Source organism: Salvelinus alpinus, chromosome 23 (assembly GCF_045679555.1).
Source record: "Salvelinus alpinus chromosome 23, SLU_Salpinus.1, whole genome shotgun sequence".
Taxonomy (NCBI): Eukaryota; Metazoa; Chordata; class Actinopteri; order Salmoniformes; family Salmonidae; genus Salvelinus; species Salvelinus alpinus.
The window spans coordinates 30905006-30926924 of record NC_092108.1 but is presented as its reverse complement, the minus strand read 5'-3'; the positions used below and the strand labels follow the sequence as shown (position 1 = coordinate 30926924).

Sequence of the window (21919 nt, the reverse complement as noted above, 5' to 3'; positions counted from 1 at the left end):
GAATATTGGGCTGAGTGTGTCCTTTCCCACTCATCTTTGTCCACGCTCACACAGTATTCTAGACTAGGCACGTAGGTAAATGATATTGTTGCTATTGCACATATATGCTTCTCAAATATCAAACATTTGAAAAAGGTGAATCTAAATACAGTAGAGCACAAATATGTATTTGATGCACAAAGCTATACTGTTTATTGTTTTTTGTGTAGGCCTGCACCAAGCTGGTGTATAGATGTCTGTTGTTCACTCTTTAATAAACGATATTGCCTTGAGACTCAGGTAAACAAAATAAAGTACTTGACAATAGGCTGTGACAGAGAGGAAACAAATAACTACCTGGTTTAATGCCTTACACCAGGGCTAGTAGACCTACAGCTGTCAATGTTAAAGACCCACGCCACACACACTCATCACAGCTGTTTGGCAAACTGCACAGTGGAATTAAACATGTGTCAGTAAGTCCTTAGCAATTAAGTATAAATAGACAAGACAACTACACAGATAATACAGTAACAAAGGGATTACATTGTTTAATGAAATAGTGAGATTGGTATAAATTAGTCCAATCAATGAGCAAAGTCAAGCAAATTAATTAACGTTGAAAGTGTGAATGATTAGCTACTTTAAAATTAACCTTGATTGTAGTACAGTTAATAATACTGCGTTTGTTTGTGAAGTTCTTGCCAATGAATAAAGCTAGTTTAGTATACAATTTAGACTATTCAGTCTTTTCCCCCCCCCCTTTTATTTGTGTGAGAAACCATTCTGGATTCATTTATAATTTTGTTTATGTCAGACTGGATTGAATATAAAACTCTGTCTGTTGTATCAATATATGGCATGTGTGATTGCTTCTTATAACCGAGCTAAGGCAATTGGGAATGTGCAGAGCAGAGCCGGCAACAGTGTGCTGAGTTTATTGAAAGAGTTCCTCTCTCTGACGCCCCTTCGTTCTCCCCCCTCCCAACGATTTGAAGGGCTGCCTGGGTGGTCTCCCTCTCTCTCCACTTTGGTGAGCTGTTGCTTAGCAGCTAATAATAGGAGATGTTTGCTAAGTAATTTGCCTCTTCCTTGGCCAATGAGAACCAGATCACTTTTCCACCAAACCACCCTTTTCACGATTTGCAGAGGGGCTAGTTTCTCCAAATGTCACTGCTACGGGATCAGAGGCAGACTTAAATATCTGCTCGAGACTTTACTTCGAAACGTTGTTTTATAAGCTATCAGGACGGATGAAGACTCAAGGATCTATACGGATTTGGGCACATAATGTTGGGATGGAGTTGCAAGACTTTGGCTCAAGGAAAGACTAGTATATATTCTCCTAATTTTTACCCGGTGGATGCGCTAGTATTCTATCTTGGATTATTGTCGCGTTTGCTGAACTCGCACTGTTTCTCTCTTGCTTCGCTCTGTGCTTTGTTTTTCTTGTTTGGACTATGGCCTCGGATCCCAGAGTCCCAGGGGCCGGTGTTTTTGGAGATTTACCCCCAAGTTATACGCGTTCTCCGCCGCAAGTAAACTCAGATCTTCTCCGGAGACCCAGTTACTGCCACGCTGCTTTCGCATTAAAACAGATTTCTAAGGTGACAAAATGCTTTCTATGGAATATACTTTGCTGTTTCATTCATCGTCTCTGTGAATAAGTGCTATGTTTTGGTACTTCTGAAGAAACGGGTGTTACTACCACTCGAAACGAGGAATATTTTAGGGAGTTTTATGTCCAAATGTGGTACAATGTGATATGCTGCCGTTTTGACATAATATTTCGATGTTACATTGTAACATTTACGAATCACTGGCACGCACAGATTTTAACCTTCGATCCGATCCCACTATGAATGAAAATAACTTTCTCCATTAATTTTAGAAGCAACACAACTCATAATAGTATTTCTACGTGTGTGGGATCTGTTCAACTCTATTAGTAAGAAGTTAGACTCAGGGTCCCCGTTCTAGGTTCGTTTGTTTAAGGCTAGTTTGTTTGAAAATGCGGTGGGTTTTAGAGGAATTCACTGATTAAGTTTGATCTGACAAAGCATCACTGGACCGCATGAACGGTTGGATATGTGTCAAAACTCCTAAGTGAAACCAAAACATCTGTCCAGTGTGTCTGTACTAGACCGGTGACATTGTTTGTAAAGTTTGAATGGGTATAGTAGACGGTCTTCAGCCAGTGTTTGAATTTTTAATTGTAGGAGTAGGGCTTTTTGATATAGGAACTGCTTATTGTCAAATCCCTGCATAGCCTTTTAGAAGCTATGTAGCTTATTAAAGAAAGTATGGGAGGCTACATAACTCCTGACTCAAATGTGTGCAATCTTGTAATCTTTCAACTTCCACTTAAAACTAGGAGATGCATTAGTGCCCAACAGCATTAAGTTTCATAGTTTTTACCACGAGGTTGTTAGGGCAGCTGGCTGAGCATTAAACATTAAATATAGGATAAATGTTAGTCCTAGTCCAAATGCACAAAAGTGTTTTCAAATATATAGTCCCTAGTAGACCATAGATACTGATTTAATCCTAGTTGTTATTAGTGTATTATATATGTGTGTAATAGGCTACACCAGAACAGCATAGATTACTTTATATCCCATTTGACAAGAATGCAGTTTTTATTTTTTTATTTTTTTATCTGAACCCATGTAACCATAACTGTGAAGTCTTGTGTTTTGACTCCATAGCAAACCCCCATGCCTCTGGTGATGAGTGGTTAGACTCACCTGGCTTGTGCCAACTGTGAGGGCCCAATCCAAAGACTGGTTGGTCATTGCTTTACTCTCTTTGGTGTTGGGCCCTCAATTACCTACCATCAATTAGGGTATCTTCTGACTGGTTGTATTCTGATATTCTCGTGGTATCTATATATGACATCAGGTGATCCAATTCACATATATATGATTTGCTTACAGGACATCTGGCATGAAGACATATCACTCACGTATCAATCTAATACAGTAGATACGGTAATGTTGAACATGCCCTTAAGTATGCCACGCTATCACAATCATACTCAGGTTATCTATTTTATTAGCATTCTCTGCCCTAGTAGGTCATTCTTAGTAATACTTGAAAGACCACTGTATTGATAGTTTATATTACTTTTATAGAATTTTTATGTAACCTTTATTTAACAAGGCAAGTCAGTTGAGAACAAATTCTTATTTACAGTGACGGCCTACACCGGCCAAACCCGGACGACACTGGGCCAATTGTGCTCCGCCCAATCACGTCCGGTTGTGATACAACCTGGATTCGAACCAGGGTGTCTGTAGTGACGCCTCAAGCACTGAGATGCAGTGCCTTAGACCGCTGCGCCGCTGCGAGCAGTTAGATACACTGTCGTCTTCCATTAGTGAATAGTTGTACTTGTCTATGCCATATCCATGCAGTCCATGTATAGCAATATGTTGTTATTAATGTGTAATAACAATGTAATAAAAATGTTTTCTCTCTCCATGTCCTCCTGTCTCTTTAGGGGAAGGCTGTGGGTCAGAAAGCCCCGTTGTGGATTCGGGCGCGGTTCCAGGCTCTTCTCTTTTCTTTGGGCTGTCACATCCAGCGACATTGTGGAAAAGTCCTTTTCATTGGACTGCTTGTGTTCGGTGCCTTGTCTGTGGGTTTGCGGGTTGCTGCCATTGAGACGGACATTGAGCAACTATGGGTGGAAGGTAAGTCAGGCGTTCAGTTTCGCGGTATGGTTTGAGGTGTTGTCTGGGAAGGGGAGAGAGAGAGGGGTATTCTTTTGCCCAAATTAACTTGTTGTAGACATTTTGCCATCCAGGCTACTGGAGGGGGGCACAATAAACTGTATGGGTGCTGTCTGACTGACTTGTTGCGTCAGTATCTTTACTCTAGTTTTTTGGGGGTGCTGCTCTTTAGTTGTTATTCATGATTGGGTGGTGGATACAAAGAATTTGTTGTTTTTCTTGAATTTGACCATAACTTAGTAATTTTTGTATTGAAAGTTATTTTAATGTATTCTAAACTCTGCACCTTTGTGTGTGCTGTTTGATGATGGCGAAGTTGCTTTGCAATGGGAATGGAGAGTAGTTCAAGAAATTCCAACTTTATTGCATACAAGAAGCTAGTGTTGTTGTTCCTTACACATGCAAGCCTTCTCTTGTTCTTCTCATCAGCCTTGTATTGTTTGCCATGGTGGTTCCATGTTCCATTTTTTATTTGACGTCCTTTCTAAAGTGTGTAGGCTGGGTTATCTGTGCATATTTGGGGAGCTTTATTTGGTTTTCACACTGCCAAATTCCTTTTAAGCCCTCTAGGCTTTTGCCGCACTCCTGATCCCAAGAGCAGATGGGCTGTGTGAATCGTTAGCCATCTTTGAGGCGCTGACCCTCCCCCCTAGCTCCCTGTGTGGTCCTTAACTATTCTTGGATTCCATTCAACAATAAAGGCACCCCCTTTCCTACAAAAAATAAGTGAATACAGCTGAAGTTTACCCACCTGTTTTGCACACTCTAAAAAGAGTCACAACGGTTGTAGTACACTCTTAGAAAAAAAGGGTTCTGCGGCTGTCCACATAGGATAACCCTTTTTGGTTCCAGGTAGAACTCTTTGTGGATAGGGTTCTACATGGAACCCAAAAGGTTTCTACCTAGAACCTAACGGGTTCAACCTGGAACCAAAAGGGGTTCTTCAAAGGGTTCTCCTATGGAGACAGCAGAAGAACCCTTTTGGGTTCTAGATAGCACCCTTTTCTCTAAGAGTGTATAACCACTCCCTTTATTCCTTCCCAAGACTTTTGCTGGGAAGGGCTTAGATGTTGTCAATTAAATGCTTGTGGTCTGACACACTGTGTTTGAGTTTTGGTAAAATTGGTGAAGCCAAAGATTTTCAGATTTGACTCATTCACTTGTCAGATTGTAGATGAGTGGAGTCTGACTCACAAACAAGATATGAAATTATCGCAGTGTAATTTGTCATAATCATAGTATTTTGTTCATGTACTGGTGTGTATTTCATACACATTAAAGAAGCTAACCGTTGGTCTTCTGAAAGGAGGTTGCTAGATAGGGTTTGTTGTGCCTAATCATGGAGTCATTCTGAGAGTGAAATACCCAAATGCTGAAAAGGAATGCTGTTCCTTTAAGAGGCAGTGGCCATGTTTCTAAAGTTTCTGCCTGCGTTGTTTCCCCAATAGCCCATTGACAAAGCTGCTCAGAGCTCAATGGAGAGTAAGTGGTTTGGTAACAAGGAGAGGTTGGTTCTCACACACACACACACACACACACACACACACACACACACACACACACACACACACACACACACACACACACACACACACACACACACACACACACACACACACACACACAGAGAAACACATGCACACATCGCTCTCTCTCCCTCTCACACACACTCGCACTCAAACACATACACATGCACACATAAACTCTTTCACAACACAGAGGTGATATATTTCCTAATAGGACAGAGAAGTTTATTGCTCTCTAAGAAAAGATGAGATGAGTGTCCAGACAGCATAATTTTTTATTAGTGGCAGTCAGAGCAGTATATTTGTATTTTGAAGACAGGCATGTTTAAAGCTACTTTATAAATCAACAGCTTACAGTTGGGACTCAAACTTTCAAAATAACAGGTGTTGCAGGCTTAGTATTTTCTCAATAGAGAACGTAAGTCTATGTGGTCTTCTTGTCAACACATGCGGAGGTGTATTCTGACCACATATGAAGGATGAGAGTGCTGATATGAGGCCTCCTGGGCTCACACTTGGCCAGCTGGGAGTGCCTGGGAGCATATGCTTCCCATCATATATCCACAGGCCATATCTGTCTCCCACCCCCACCCAAATGTCATGTTTGCCACCTAGCTAGGGTAGATGACCTGCTGTGTGTGATGTCAGACCACCAGGCTCTTTTTAATTGTTTCCTCTCGCCTAACCTAGCCTACCCTATACCCTACTCTACCTAGCTTACCCCATCCCACCCTAGCCTAGTTTGCCCTACCCTAGCCAAGGATAATGTGCTAACACTTGGGCCATAGGACTGTGGAAAATAATGTTTTGGAGAGTATTTGTTTTCTCAACCTGATGCAAACCCTCCTGTACTCTGTGTCACTACAGCCTTAGCTGGGACTAGCTTGTCTGTTCTGAATGTTGATAGGATATTGGTGGTAGTTAAACCAGTAGTTGGTGCCAGTCAGAAACATATGGGAGAAGGTGTAGTAGTTAAAAACAAGGTACCTGTTGTGAAAGGAGTTCATACTGTATGTAGTTATAACCGATACTAGTTCAACTGTTCCGTCTCTAGGTAGGTAGACTCATTAGACTGGTTGGCTAATACAGACAGAGTGCAGAGTGATAAAACACACTAAATTCACACTAAGTTTTCTAATGCAGAAGCAATGCAGAGCAAGAAATAACACAGGAAAATGTCCTGGCATTCATGGGTGGGACCAGGGGGAGAATGTGACCTAGAGTGTATTGTCTCGAGGAAGAAAGGGGGGTAATAAAGAGGTGAAGTGCAGGCAGATGAGGATGGGGGTGGGGGAGCATTAGGGGCGAAGGTTTTAGGGGTATACACTTTAACATTTTCCCATTCCCTAAAAACAACAGTGTGGCCTCTTTCTCAGGACACATTTCTTTCACCAGTTCAAGCAGGACGTAGAAGAAAATGTATATTTGCTGGGTAGGGAGTTGTTTTTTCTGGAAGTAATATAAGCTTAGCTAGCGTTATTACTATTGCAACAGTCATGTAGATTTCCCAAAAGGTTTGATATTTGGTAGTGGGTAGAATTAATACCACCAAAGAGCACCACACGGTTTTGAATAGTGCATTTAGAGTGGGAAATAAAGGTTTACAATATGTACTTGTAGGCTAGCCCACATTAACTAAACCCATCCTTCTTGACACAGTTTTGGTGATCTTGACAGACATGTACACACAGACAAGCTGTGCAAATATTGCAAAGTGCCAGGCCGCCATATGTTTTAAAAAGAGACTGTGTAGAATGGGGGAAAAGAACATATACACAGCATGAATGAGCTACTCCACATGGCGAGCAGTAGGTACCTTCCAGAGCCCTAGCAGCACAAGCCAGGCCTTTCGGAGGGGAACATGTGGACATTTCAATGTTTGGAACAGTTATCTAAACAAAAATGCAAGGTAAATGCTATAATTCATCAGAAAATACAGTCTTCTAGTTCAGGGCCTGCTAAAAGAGAAAGAAAGCTCTATGAGGCATTATTGGAGGTGAATGGAACGCCACAGTGCCCCAGCTAGATAAATAAACTCCAACTGCTGAGCCTCAGACCTCACCAGTAGAAAGAACAAACAAGGCCAGAGTCAACCTGGGTCAGTTGAAAATGTTTATTTCAACCCCCCTCCCCACCCTCTCCATCCCTCCATTCATCCCCCCCACCACCTCCCACCAATCTGCAGTCCTCCAGCCTCAGTCCTCTCCTCAAGGAGCAAACACATGAGCTGAATACTAAACTTCACCAGATCCCTCCATTACTGAAGTCGCCATTAACCGTCCACTGTGTACTGAATTAATACACAGTGCTAATATCCTTTTTGGATATTTACAGTATTAAAGCAGTGACTCATATAGCGGTGTACGTTTTCCCATGTTATGTGGTGTTTAGTATTCCAAGGTATATAATAGAGACAAGATTTTATGGTACTTGGCTTTTTTACATTTACAGTAGTGCATTACATTTCAGCACTATACGTAACCGTATACCTGTTCAGCGTCCTGTATTTGATGTTGCTTGAAAGTCACTGTAGACACTGGGTCCATTTTTTGGGAGTGCTGAAGGACTATCTCTGTTATAGGAAGCACTGTCTCACACATCTCCTTTACACTCTCTGTGTTTCTTGCACTTTGACAGTTTTTATATCATGCCAAAGGAGATTGTTCTCCTTGGTCCACTGTAAATAAAGTTACACCAGTCACCATTTTGGGTAGAGTTTGCCTATTTTCCTCTCACACCATTTGCCCCCTCTGGAAAAAGAAGAAGGGAGAAAAACATTTTCTTGGTATTTGGGGGGAAATAAATGGTGCTTGGGCTCAATAAATTCATTTCTAGGCTGAATGAGACCAGCAATGTGGAAAATTTTTGCCTTTCACCATTGGATGAATGTATGTTTCAACCACACATTAAGCTGCATTAGCAGCCAGTGGAGTGCCTAATGTGACCATTTTTCACAGCAGCCAACACTAGGGATGATTAGCATAATTAGTACAGGCAAGGCTATACATATGGAAATAGCAAGTGCCTAACTGCCAACACCAGTGGAAATGTATGTCAATGCTGACAGAAGTATCAAGATCTGAATAGATTGTAACTGAAGCTGATTTCTTTTGCCTTTTACTTTTGATGGCATTTTTACAGTTTTCCCTCTCAAATTGAACTTAATTTGTCATCCTCTCACTTTTTTTTGAAGGAATACCTCAAAATGTCCTTTTCCCACCCTGTCCAATTCACACACTCTCCCCCTCAAACACGGACGCACAGACACACTGTATTTCTATAGGTAAGGTAGAAAGCCAAGCCCCCCACTCCCGCATTGTTTTATTTGCTGGGAAAAAGTCTTGGTCCATTTGCTTTTGTTGTGAAATTTCCCTCTTTATTTTTTCCTGTTTGTTGGGAAACATCTGAAAGAAATTCAGGAGGGAAGTGACAAAAGCCTGTATTCAATCTCTTCTGCCCTGCCTGGATTTTCTCTGTGTAAGGAGCTTCTCCATCTGCTAAGTAACACATTGGACTGGGATGGGGAGGTGCTGCAGCACTTGGTAAAGGATGGCCTATTGAAGGACATGGCAGTAGAACTGAAGCTTGATTTCAATAAAGACTTGTTTCACTATGCCAGTCAGGACCAAATCTATCCCTCTGCTTTTATACTGCATGCTTTTTAAAACCATGTTAAATGGATAACAAAGTGCAGGGAATGGGCAAGATGAGGGACTGACAGTTCCTAAGCAGAACCAGTCCAGCAAAGTCTATTTTCTATGTGAATGTATACGTGAGGGAGTGGGTGAGTGGCGAGGCTATGTGTGCATTTGAGTTTATACATTTGTGATTTTGTGTACTATAATCTGTGCTACATTACAGTTAAAGCATGGTAAAGCATGTCTCTTTCAGCATGTTTCTTCCTTGTGGGACTTCCTCCAAAGCAGCATGGATCCTTTCAGTGGCTACATAATCCAGCTAATCTGGCCCACAACACTTTGAAGGTGGTCTCTGCTAATGGAGAGTGGATTTGTACCTAGAGCTAACATGTGAATGGTGTTGCTGCTGGTTCAATCCTATTTGTTAATTGTTTCAACAGTTGTATTTTAGTGACGGCGCCTAACAGCCTCTGAGCCAAGCTGGAGAAATAGCTAGGCTACTTGTGTGGGACTTCTTCCACATTTGATTGGATACATTGTGCTGTCTGTGACCAACACTTTTGGAAGATACTGTTTGAGTTTGATGGCAAATGTTTACAATCACTAAACCTGTGCACTAGTATAGGCAGACAACATAGCATACAGGCAGACATGGAGAGAAAATACATTGATACAGTACAGTATGGCAACGGATCCCATACACAGACAAAAGCTCTTGAGGACCACCATTCACAGAGTTTGAGATTTTCTTTTAACATAAAATATCTTTGTGGTAAAATTTTGTCAATTTTAGCAGTGAATGTAACAAATTAAAGGCCTATTATTAGTCTAAACATTTAGCGTTATGAAAAGTAATGTTAAATTGCTTATAATACCATTAATACCTCCACCTGTTATTAATTTTCGATGACAGGTTGGGAATCACTGCAGTATGGTAAGGGTGGGAAAAGGGGATACCTAGTCAGTTGTACAACTGAATGCATTCAACTGAAATGTGTCTTCCACATTTAACCCAACCCCTCTGAATCAGAGAGGTGCTGGGGGCTTCTTTAATCGACATTGACGTCTTTGGCACCTGGGGAACAGTGGGTTAACTGCCTTGCTCAGGGGCAGAACGTCAGATTTTTACCTTGTCAGCTTGGGGATTTGATCCAGCAACCTTTCGGTTTCTGGCCCAACGTACTGGTGTCTCCTGTGGTCTCCTGAGGTCTGTGGGGCTGGGCTAGGCTGGGTGGTGGTGGGCTGGACATGAGGGAGATTAGAGCTGACAGGGTCCAACAGTGGTCTGACACCAAGGAGCAGGGGGCTCCATCTCCTTGGTTAATTACATGCCACTTTCTATACTGCCCACGGAGAGGGGAACTAGCACTCGCACATACACACACATCCACACCAGCCTGATAGGCCTGTCTGGCCCTGTGTCCGGGCTTTGGGCGGGAGGCCTTCTCCCTCATGCCTGCTACCATTGCCTGTCTGTCTCTCTGGCCAGCCCCAGCCTAGTCCCACTGAAAAGCAGTGAGAACCCCATCTGGATGGAGATTAGCTTTAGCATAGGAATGGCTATTGCAGGCAGTCCTCACTCCAAAATGCCTACGCTATAAAATGGGTTGATTGATGGATCGTGTCCCTGCATATGCTTAGAAGATGAGATGGACCATAATTGTGGATAATTGGGCTGTATGGGGATGTCACCTCCGGGGGTTGATGTGAAAAATGGAAGAGAGGGAGAACAAATGGAGGTGCTTTGTTTGGAGCGCAGCATCCTGAGTGGCTTTGTGAAGAAGTATGAGCTTCCTGATCTCTTCTACCATGTTATGTTGATATTATTTACAGTTATCTTATTTCCCCGTCCAATATGGGATTGTTGAAGGATAACTACGTGTTACGTTTTGTCTCTTCATGAACAATGATTTGGGCCTAATGCTTCACATGACCCTTCACATGTGATTTCGCTCCACTTTTAATGTCAATACATCAGAGAATCACAGGCCCCAAAATCCATACACTTTCCTCAAACTTTTCTGACTGCTTGGTGAGAAGTATTTGGGCGACTGTCTCTTTAAGGGCTGTTGGTTGCAGGCCGAGCGGATAGGAGCAGAGCGGAGCAGCCTCCATCTGGTGAGTGGCGGAGCTCTCTCTCTCGGAGCAGAACAGTGACTGAGTGGCGAGGCCGGGGCCCAGCCGTGGCTCTAGTTGGGTGGTCCAGATGGGCGGAACAAGACACAAATAGCTATAATTTACTTCAGGAGCCCTGTAATTACAGGCCCAAAGATTGAAAATCAGTTCCTGTAGATACCCCCAATGTATTAAATATGAGCAGAATGTCTCAAGGGAAACAAAAGTGTCTGTTCTTAAGCGTGGTTTGATTCTGTGAATTCACAAAGTCAACGTAGGCTATGAAGGCTAGAAGAAAGCCCAGAAAGATTTTCCAACCCGGTTATAATCTAATCTTACACTTCGAGAGCCGGGAGAGGATCATTTTTTTCTTCTCCCTCAATTAGAGGAGCTGCGTCTGGATTGGGTAAGGTGGTGCCAGGAAGAGAGGGAGAGGGGAGACAGAGGGAAAGAGTGGAAGAGAGAAAGCCAGGGAGAGAAGCTGAGAGGCGAGGTGGCTACAGTGAGAGCCAGCCTCTGCAGGATTGTCATGTAGTGGAACACGGAGGGGCAGACGGGCCCACTCTGATCCAGAGCGGTGCGTTTCATGTGCCCTTGGCATTGCCGCAGATACCCTGCTCACTCTTTTCAGGGCAGCCTCTGGTAATTACGGGGCTGGACTCCAGAGTTTCCTCTCAGGGCTTTGATGCTTTCATCCCGGCTCTGCATACCAGATCAACAGCATTTCTGCCTCGTTGTTCTCTCCCATCCAACCCTGCTACCACCTTTATCTCTCTCTCTCTCTCTACTAGAATCTCCCTCTCCTTCTCTGATGGGTTAGTTCTGGCATGGTGAAAGTCTGCTGTAAAAAATCGATGGTATGTTGTGCCTTTGTTTTGTACTGAAACAGTCTGACTAGGCTAGAGGCTGTGTTTTTGACTGTTGTCAGTGTCTTACATGATCAGGTCCCAGGTGAAATAGACTGTGAAACTAGGGATGGTGGGGCTGCCATTGCGTGCCGTGTTGTTAGTGATGGGGTTTGGGTTTTGGGCACCAGGGCACAGTGAGGAGGAATTCCCTAACAGGACACATCTGTTTCACAGAGGGAGCCAATGAGAAGCTTTGACCAATTTCTCTTGGCTAGACGTTTTGTGTCTGAAGTGCCTTCAAAACCAACACTGGCAAGGGCGTTGGCCGATCTGTGTTCATGTGTATGTGCAGTGCATATGTATACTACACTCACTATACTCACGCCACAGTCGTTTCAATACAGCGATCCAACTCGGAACTTGTGTGTGTGTGTGTGTTTGCGTGTCTGCAATGCTTGTTGCACTAGTGTGATTATAATATGAGCTGTGCATAGTCATATCCAGCAGATTTCTCTCCCTGTATATCTCGCCCCCCCCCCCCCTCTCTGCTGTGGGTCTCTGTATCCTTTGGACCTGTGCCAAGGACTCTGGTTTCAACTACACAGCTATTTAGAATCCAAGTCTTGGGGAGTCGGAGGAGGAGGAGGGTTGGACAGAAATGTGAAAATTAGAAAAGCAGCCTAATTAGTGGCTTTTTTCCCACTACCCTGGCTGCAATTAAATTAAACTGTGAATCCCAAAGCCCCCAGAACTGTACACTCTGTGGACCTTTCTGTGCTTCATTCACTCTGTTGATTGACGTTTTAGCTTGCATCATGCTTCCTCTGCAGTGGTAATGAGGGTCAGTTGTCTTGTATAATCGCAGCACAACGAAGAGAAATAACCCAATAGCTCTTATATATGTGGGAGATGAGATTAGTCTTTAACCCAATCCCCCCTCTCCATCTCTCTTCTTCTTCTTCTCTCTTCTAGCCGGTAGCCGAGTGAGTCGGGAGCTGCGCTACACCAAGGAGAAGCAGGGAGAGGAGTCTGTGTTCACATCGCAGATGCTCATACAAACCCCCAAACAGGAAGGAACTAACATTCTGACCCAGGATTCTTTGCTGCTTCACCTGGAGGCAGCGCTCTCGGCCAGCAAAGTCCAAGTGTCTCTGTTTGGAAAGTAAGTAGACCCATGGGTCACTGGGGATTACCCTACAACTAAAGAAAGGGGGTTGTCTGTGGTCACGTATCTGACGTTCTGTATGTCTTCTCTCCTCAGATCATGGGATCTTAATAAAATATGCTACAAATCTGGAGTCCCTATCATAGAAAATGTCATGATTGAAAGGGTAAGTTGAAAAAATGAAATATCCTACCCTGTTATTTTTTGTCCATTGCTATCACCATGCATGGTTTTGGTTATGGATCTGTTTTATGTACTTTTGATAATGGATAATAACTGATGACTGTATCCATGTTTTGCAGATGATTGACAAGCTGTTCCCATGTATGATTGTTACCCCACTGGACTGTTTCTGGGAAGGTGCAAAGCTCCAGGGGGGGTCAGCATACTTACCGTAAGTTCCATAATATTTGTCCTTCAAATGGTGCAAATTATTTTCTTCCATATTACTTGGAAATACAGAATGTTTTTTAGTGTTTTCACAAATCAGCTATCTTGAATCCCAGTATTAGAGTTACGTTAGGGCCCATGTCCAGCTAGCTTGGCCCCTTTCACCTTATTTATACGTTGGGTTTGGCAGAGGCCAGGGAATGTGGCTTGGCTACAAAATCTCAATTGACCTCCTGGTTCTCACACACTCTTCTTAACAAGAGGCTTTAGTTTGGATCCAATACAGTGGCAGCAGTAATAACCTACAATGGTGGCAGTAATAACCTAACATCAAGCTGTGACTAAAGAGCCGGTTAGCCCTGTTGTTAGGAAGAGGCCTACTTCAGTTGTCACCTATGCTTTTCCTGTCGTCGTAGCTCTGAGTGGGCTAACACACACACACACACACACACACACACACACACACACACACACACACACACACACACACACACACACACACACACACACACACACACACACACACACACACACACACACACACACAGTCCCCCAGCCGAGCAGGGGAAGGCCCTCATGGAAAGGGGACAGGGAGAGGGAGGGAGGGAGAGATGGAGGGAGGAGATGGCTGCTACTGGGTGGGTTGGTAAAGGGGGGGAGGGGAACCTTTGGGTCAGACAATGGTAAGCATTCTTTCAGTTTACGAGTGAGTGTCCATCAGTGAGGGGGCCCTGGAGGGGGGCTCAGCTTTGTCAGCAATGGGTAACACTGTGCATTCTCATGGTAATCGCCCGGGCTCCGAGCTGTAAGTTGTCCAACAAATAAAATGGGCATTATGCAAGTCTTGGTCCCCAAAGAGCGTACAAGAAATGAACAGTGGAGTTTGGTTATTTTAAGATGCTTTTTACCATATTCCTTGCAGGGAAAAAAATCCTAAAAGATAAGTATCACACTCTAAATTGATATTTCAATAACTCCAATTGTTTTCACTTTCCGCATATCAAATATATTGATTATAAATTCAGGTAAAACCAATAGTTCAGTTTGAGGGTTTTGAAAATAGTTTTTTGCAGCCACAGGCGTGCACATTGAACAACAAACAGTGTTTTCTCCATTCACCTGGCAGGGAGCTCTCTCTCTGACTCTCTCTCTCTCAATTCAATTCTAAGGGCTTTATTGGCATATGTTTACATTGCCAAGCAAGTGAAATAGATGTTAAATAGAAATGAACAGTGAACATTACACTCACAAGAATAGAGACATACAGTACATTATGGCTATGTACGGTATTGTCAAAATGTGCACATAGTTGAAGTACAAAAGGGAAATTAAATAAACATAAATATGGGTTGTATTTACTTCTCCTCATGTAGTGTGAGAGGAGAGAGAGGGGAAGGGCCTTTGATGATCACAGATCCACAAGTATTCCCCTAAATCACAGTGTTGAAATATTTTCTTAAAAAATGTCTGTGTTGTTATTTATTTGCCATTTCTTTTTGCTGTGCTGAAGAGAGCTGGGGGTGGCCTGGCCACTGAGGCTAATGTCCCCTCTAGCTTCCGCTTCAGTTCAGCCGAGTTTTTTAATGCAAAAAGAGGGAGAGAGGGAGAGGGAGAGAGAAAAAAACTTGAGAGAACAAAGAGCAGCAATCTATGGAAAAACAAAAGGGCCTAGGCCGGTTCACTCAAGCAAAAAATAGCAGATAAAGGAGCCTCTCTTTGCAAGCAGGAGCAAAGGCGCTTGGTATGTGGGAATGGGAGAGTAGCAGCTTTATTTGAAGCCACTCTCTTCATGAATCATTGGAGTGAGGTTGGGCCCAGAGTTAGGACACTTTGGGGATTCTTTTTTCTCTCTATACCAACTAAAGTAAATGGCATCAAAGTTTTTAGATTCTTTTATTTATTTCTTTACAGCATTTACTTTTTATATGATTGGTACAGCATTAAATTATGACTTGTAATGGTCTGAGTTCTTGTTTCTTGTACATTTTTTGTTGTTGATAGTTTGATTATTGGATTTTTTGGAGATGTGAGAATGTAAATTAAAAATAAAATAATTCAATCGACCAAGTGGGTTATATGTATAAAAATAAATGGTACAATTTTAACACAGGAAGGAGGGAAAAGTAAAAAAACATTACGAGCCGGGAGAGCCGGGAGACATTACGACCTTACGGAGCTGAGGCCATTTCTGGTTGTGTGGTGTATTATGGGTAATGTGGTAGAATACAGATGTTGCAAGGGCAATCCTGTAAAGCAGAGGATGCTTCCTCTTGACAAGTACTCTCTTTGTACTGGTGGGAGCCACTGAGTTAGCGCACTGTACTAAGTTTACTTGGTACAGCAAAAGCTGTCAACTGACACCAAAGCGTTATCCCTCAGGCCACATAATTGCCTGCTCTTTGGAGAAAATTATAAATGTAGCATGGAGGAGGACCCAGAGGCAGCAGCAGCGAAAAGCCTTAGGATTAGGCATTTTGAAAGGCTCTGTGAACATCACACCACTAAACAGCGTGAGAGGCAGGCAGGCAATCAACCCAACAGAGAGAGCACACAGACAGACTCCCTGCTCAGCTCTCCCACCAGCCAGCCCTCTCACTGCTCCACTGCAGCCTTATCAAGATGTTTAGAGGCAGAGGTAATTGTTATGACTCGATGCACAAAGTTAAGAAATAGGCGCGAGCAGCCTGCCGCCGTGTTTTTCCCTCTGCATTGTGGCCCCGTGTAACAGGATAATAAACGCTACTTTATAAACGCAGTATCTGCAGCTCCTCGTCACCAGGGAGAGCCCAGCAGAGGCAGGGCAAGATCAGAACCAGCCAGAAGCATACAGGAAGGGAGATGGGGAGGTGTAGGTACGGTGGCATGGGTGCAGCTGGAGGAGGAAAGGAAAGAAAAAGGGAGGGGCAGAACGTGCTGCAGAAAGAGCACAGCTGAACTGGACTTAACAGGACTGTATATAAAGTGACGTAGATTGCTATAGCCATGGCATCGCTCTGCTGTGCCCTGCGACTCCCACTGAGCCTGTATGTTGTTGTGTTCCTCTACAGGGGGATGCCGGACATCCAGTGGATGAACCTGGACCCTTTGAAGCTGATGGAGGAGCTCAGCCAGTTCACCAGTCTGGAGGGCTTCAGGGAGATGCTGGACAAGGCCCAGGTGGGCCACGCCTACATGAACCGCCCCTGCCTGGACCCCAATGACTCCGACTGCCCCCCCAGCGCACCCAACAAGGACCTGAGAGAGGTAGGCTAGTTCCACCCCTCCCCTCCTTTTAAAGAGGAGGGTATTTTTGTGAGCCTGATGTGCCTGGTTGTTAAATAAGCTAACTGTTAGCTCTGCCTGTCTGTCTCCCTCCCTCCACAGAGTCCTGACATTGCTGGGCAGCTCCAAGGCGGTTGCCACGGCTTCTCCAAAAAGTTCATGCACTGGCAGGAGGAGCTGATCCTGGGCGGTCGGGTCAAGGACACCCAGAATGCTTTGCAGAGGTGAGAGCGGGGGGGGGGGTGTACACCGGGGACAGGGGGAGATTGAGGGCGAGGGTAGTGAGGGTCTAGCTAGCACTGAGGAATGCCTCTGACTCCTAATAACCTCACACATCTGAGGAATGCCTCTGACTCCTAATAACCTCACACATCTGAGGAATGCCTCTGACTCCTAATAACCTCACACATCTGAGGAATGTCTCTGACTCCTAATAACCTCACACATCTGAGGAATGCCTCTGACTCCTAATAACCTCACACATCTGAGGAATGCCTCTGACTCCTAATAACCTCACACATCTGAGGAATGCCTCTGACTCCTAATAACCTCACACATCTGAGGAATGCCTCTGACTCCTAATAACCTCACACATCTGAGGAATGCCTCACATGAAGCAGGATCAGTTTCCTCCTCTGACCCCTGCATAGGACAGACCAATTAAACATGATGGACAGCCACATAAACTAAGGACAGATTTGTTGTGGAGGAAAGTGGAAGAAAGGTAGCCTGTCCTTTTAAGTCAGAGAAAGGAAAAGGGGACACCAACAATAATTTACAGGGGTGTACTAGTACACATTTCCAGTGCTAAGGATTTGTAAAACATCTTGATATACTGCCGTATGTGTGAGACATGATTCCTGGGCTCTTTTGAGTATTCTGAATACTTTCTTTCATTTCAATTGAATTTAAAACCACAGCACAAGTATGAATGGAGTGACAGTGTTGGGCCACTGCCCGGATCACGACCCTGGCAAATCTGGAGGGAAGGGATACAGTCCTTTAAAGCCACAGACTTTATTCCATGATTTGATTTACGGTAATCTCAATCACATTTTTACCCCAGAACTCCCACATCGGTGCCAAGTCGCCTTCAGGGCCATCTGTGCTCGCTGTGGAAAGGCAGCAGGACACCTGCTTTCCCCCGTTCAGGCGTTAGAGCCTGAGAACACTAGCCAACAGCTGACTTCTCCCCACTTACACTGTATACAACCACCTTTTGGTTTATATGCCACAGATCAGAGTATGTAATATCTATGACAGCCACGACAGGAGTCTCTTGACAAGAGGACTCCTAAGGTTCCTCTGTAGTATTTGGGGGGGTCTTGAATGGGGGGAACATGACTCCTGTGTGTGGCTTGAGCTCACTTGGCCGCAGGCGTCTGACTGTGTCTCTCTCTCTGTCTCCTGCAGTGCGGAGGCCCTCCAGACCATGTTTCTCCTGATGAGCCCCAAGCAGCTCTACGAACACTTTAAGGACGACTATGAGATCCATGACATCAACTGGAACGAGGACAAGGCCACCGCCATCCTGGAGTCCTGGCAGAGGAAGTTCGTGGAGGTATGTATGGGTCAAAAGTAGTGCACTAAGTAGCGCACTATACCTGTTCAATAGTAGTGGACATCAAGGGCATAGGGTTCCATTTGGTACGGAGCCTATGTTTCTGGCCCCTAGCTCCTCTGCCACCTGCACCTTTCACCAACCTGTCTCGACCCATTTGAGTAATATACCGGCAAATATGAAATCAGAGAGCAAATCATAGTGCGTCCTTAAAGTTGGCCTCGGGTTGGCTTGTTTTTCCCCTACCCTGTTAAGTATGAGTCATCCAGTTTACCTGCCACATGCATAGAGGAGGGGCTTTGGCCCAGGGACTGCAACGTCTGCCTGAATTCCATCAATCCTCAGCTGCCTAGTAAACGGAGTCCTCCGAGGAGGCCACTGACAGACTCCCAGTTATAGGAACAAGCTGTTTTTGTGATAGCTGACACCCAACATGCTGACTGAATGGCTGGGGGGTCATGCCTCCAGCAATACCAGCTCGCAGGAGAGGAAGAAAGAGGGAGAGGAGAGAGAGAGAGAAAGGAGAGAGAGATTGGGAGATGAGGAGAGGGGGATGGTCACTGTAAAAACAAAGTGCAGGGTGTTGGGTTCCCCTAAGGTTGTCGGCCATTCATGTTGCTGATGGAGTAGCTTGAGAGACCATGTGATCTCATTTGATCCCCTTGACCCTTGCTCTCTGGCATCTGTGGTCATTATTCCTCAGTTGTCAAGCTTCACAGGGGCTCAGCCATATCTTGTTTGTGTGTTGTTGATTTAAAATATGAAGTCATCTTTGAAGAATACATTGTTTGTATCGGAGAAGAATGTCAAGAGGAATTTAAGTGCTAACTGACATGACCTCACGAGCCACAACCCAAACTAGGTCACTACTACTGGCGTACGTAACTAAAATAAAAAATCAACTGTACATTCTCTTTTTGACCCCTAACCTGTATTTAAATAAAGTTATTTTATTTACCCTCCAGGTGGCTCATGGCAGTATCCCCCAGAACTCCACTTCAGAGATCCACGCCTTCTCCACCACCACCCTCAACGACATCATGAAGTCCTTCTCTGATGTCAGTGTCATTCGTGTGGCTGGAGGCTACCTGCTCATGGTAAGTAGTAGTAACCTATTCTCGCTACTGTTCATCATAGATGTCAGTGGTTCTTTACTGATTCCTTTTTGCCTGTGCTGAGTTCAAAGTTCAAACTCTCACCCTCTCTCTTCTCTCTTGTCTCAATCTAGCTGGCCTACGCCTGTGCGACCATGCTCCGTTGGGACTGTGCCAAGTCCCAGGGGGCCGTGGGGCTGGCTGGCGTGCTCCTGGTGGCTCTGTCTGTGGCAGCTGGCCTGGGGTTGTGCTCTCTGCTGGGCCTGTCCTTTAACGCTGCCACCACACAGGTTCTTCCCTTCCTGGCTCTGGGGATCGGTGTGGATGACATGTTCCTTCTGGCCCACTCCTTCACTGAGACTGGCATCAACATCCCCTTTAAGGTAAGCTAGCTACCTCCCCTCCCCAAGCCCCCTAGTTCAATCACCTGTTGACCCACTGTAACCTTGTACTTAGTCTCTGTCCCAAAAGAGAGACACCCTATTCCCTATATAGTGTACTACTTTTGACCAGCCAGGGCTCTGGTCAAATGTAGTGCGGTATATAGGGAATAGGGTGCCATCTGTGATGCATGCTTAGTTATGTTAGTTAGAACAACAACAGTTACTTATATTCTCTGGCTTGTCTGGTATTAACTGTTGGCTGTGTTTTGTCCCTGCAGGAGAGAACGGGGGACTGCCTAAGGAGGACTGGCACCAGCGTGGCGCTCACCTCCATCAACAACATGATCGCCTTCTTCATGGCAGCCCTGGTCCCCATCCCAGCACTGCGCGCCTTCTCTCTGCAGGTACTAGACTGTGCTGTATGCCCCACTGTGTTTACACTGCCTAGCTCTGCCATGGAACCAGTAGTGCCAGGCACACACACCAAGGGAAACACACACACACCAAGAAAAGTGGGCCGCAGGCCTCTGCCACAAAGAGAAAGAAAAACTTTTCAGAAGAGACATTTATTCAGAGGGGGATCTTTGTTCTTTTCTCTTCCTCTTTTTATTGCTCACTGCACCTACAGTGCCAGGACAGCCCCCCCCCTTCTACCTCTCAAGTGGGGAGGGCAGGGAAATAATCAGAGGAGGAGTGGATCAGTATATCACTGGGCCGTCAGCCTCTAGCTCTGTGATCTTCCCGCCACCCTCTGGGTGGTCCGTGGTTCCTTGAAACCATACCGACTATAATGTCAGCCCCAGGGCGGTAGAGTAGGGAGGTAGGAGGGGTCCTGCACAGACTCGCAGAGAGAGCAGCAGCAGCAGCCCTGCGAGTCCCCTTTCCTTTACCTCAGTTCCCTGGCTTGTTGACTATTTTCGCTGGTGATTTAGGGATCGCTTTTTTTTTCTTTCTGGGACTGAATCCGAGGCACTAAAACAGCAAGGGAGCTTGAATGTAGAGCCCTTTTTTGTGGAGCTCAAGCGGCAGCTGTGGAGTCGGGTGGCGGCGTGGAGCGATGTCATGAACAGGGTTGGCCCCTCTCCTAAACATTATTTCTCTCTCTCCTTTCTTTCTCCCCCTCCTTCCCCCTCTCTTTCTATCTCTCTCCCTAGGCGGCCATTATTGTGGTGTTCAACTTCGCCATGGTGCTTCTTATCTTCCCGGCCATCCTGAGTTTGGACCTGCACCGTCGGGAGGTCAAACGTCTGGACATCCTGTGTTGTTTCTACAGCCCCTGCTCTTCCCGGGTCATCCAGATCCAACCCCAGGAGTTCTCCGATGCCAACGACAACACCACCCATAGCCACGCGCCTGGCGCCCAGACTACAACGACCTACACAGGCTCCACCATCACCACCAGCACCCAGATCACCACCACCGTCCAGGCCTTCACCCAGTGTGACGCTGCGGGCCAGCACATAGTCACCATCCTGCCCCCCACCTCCCAGATCTCCACCAGCCCTCCATCTGTGGTGGTGGCCACCTCCCCCGCTCCCCCTACCCCCACCGACCCCTACGGCTCCCAGCTCTTCACCCCCTCCAGCTCCACCCGGGACCTCCTGGCCCAGATGGATGAGTCCAAGGAGGCCAGGGAGTGTGTTCCTCTCCCCTTCTTCCGCTGGAACCTGTCAAGCTTCGCCCGGGACAAGTACGCTCCTCTCCTCCTAAAGCCAGAGAGCAAGGTGGTGGTCGTGGTCCTCTTCGTGACTCTGCTGGGGCTCAGCTTGTACGGAACCACCATGGTTCATGACGGACTCTACCTGACCGACATTGTGCCCCGCGACACCAAGGAGTACGACTTCATCAACGCCCAGTTCAAGTACTTCTCTTTCTACAACATGTACCTGGTGACCATGGACGGCTTTGACTACGCCCGCTCCCAGCGTCTCCTCATCCAGCTGCACAACTCCTTCACCTCGGTCAAGTACGTGGTGAGGGACAGCGACCAGCAGCTACCCCGGATGTGGCTGCACTATTTTCAGGACTGGCTAAGAGGTAAATACAGGTTGCCTAAAGGAGACCTTGTTTTATTTCATTCCAGAAGCCCCATAGTGATTCTGTTATTAGGCCTAGTCAGTCAGTGTGTTTGAAAAGGAGCTCTGTTTGTGGATTCTTGACCTGGCGGTATAGCGTTTTAGTGATGTCAGGGTCTTTAGAGGGAGAGGTTGGTTTTTGATGTTTAC

The 21919-nt window shown here is 45.4% G+C and overlaps 1 protein-coding gene across 1 annotated transcript in view; it reads left to right on the top strand.

The window, feature by feature from the left end:
• The first annotated feature begins 1050 nt into the window (after positions 1–1050).
• Positions 1051–21919, top strand: part of LOC139550789 (protein patched homolog 1) — a 30807-nt gene continuing 9938 nt past the window's right edge. The window contains exons 1-12 of the mRNA XM_071361944.1: positions 1051–1586; positions 3482–3674; positions 12813–13002; positions 13102–13171; positions 13308–13399; positions 16443–16638; positions 16759–16880; positions 18070–18217; positions 19183–19314; positions 19446–19694; positions 19973–20098; positions 20849–21731. Coding sequence (XP_071218045.1) covers positions 1440–1586; positions 3482–3674; positions 12813–13002; positions 13102–13171; positions 13308–13399; positions 16443–16638; positions 16759–16880; positions 18070–18217; positions 19183–19314; positions 19446–19694; positions 19973–20098; positions 20849–21731 — 2548 coding nt within the window. The 5' untranslated portion in view covers positions 1051–1439. The remainder of the gene's footprint in view (positions 1587–3481; positions 3675–12812; positions 13003–13101; positions 13172–13307; positions 13400–16442; positions 16639–16758; positions 16881–18069; positions 18218–19182; positions 19315–19445; positions 19695–19972; positions 20099–20848; positions 21732–21919) is intronic.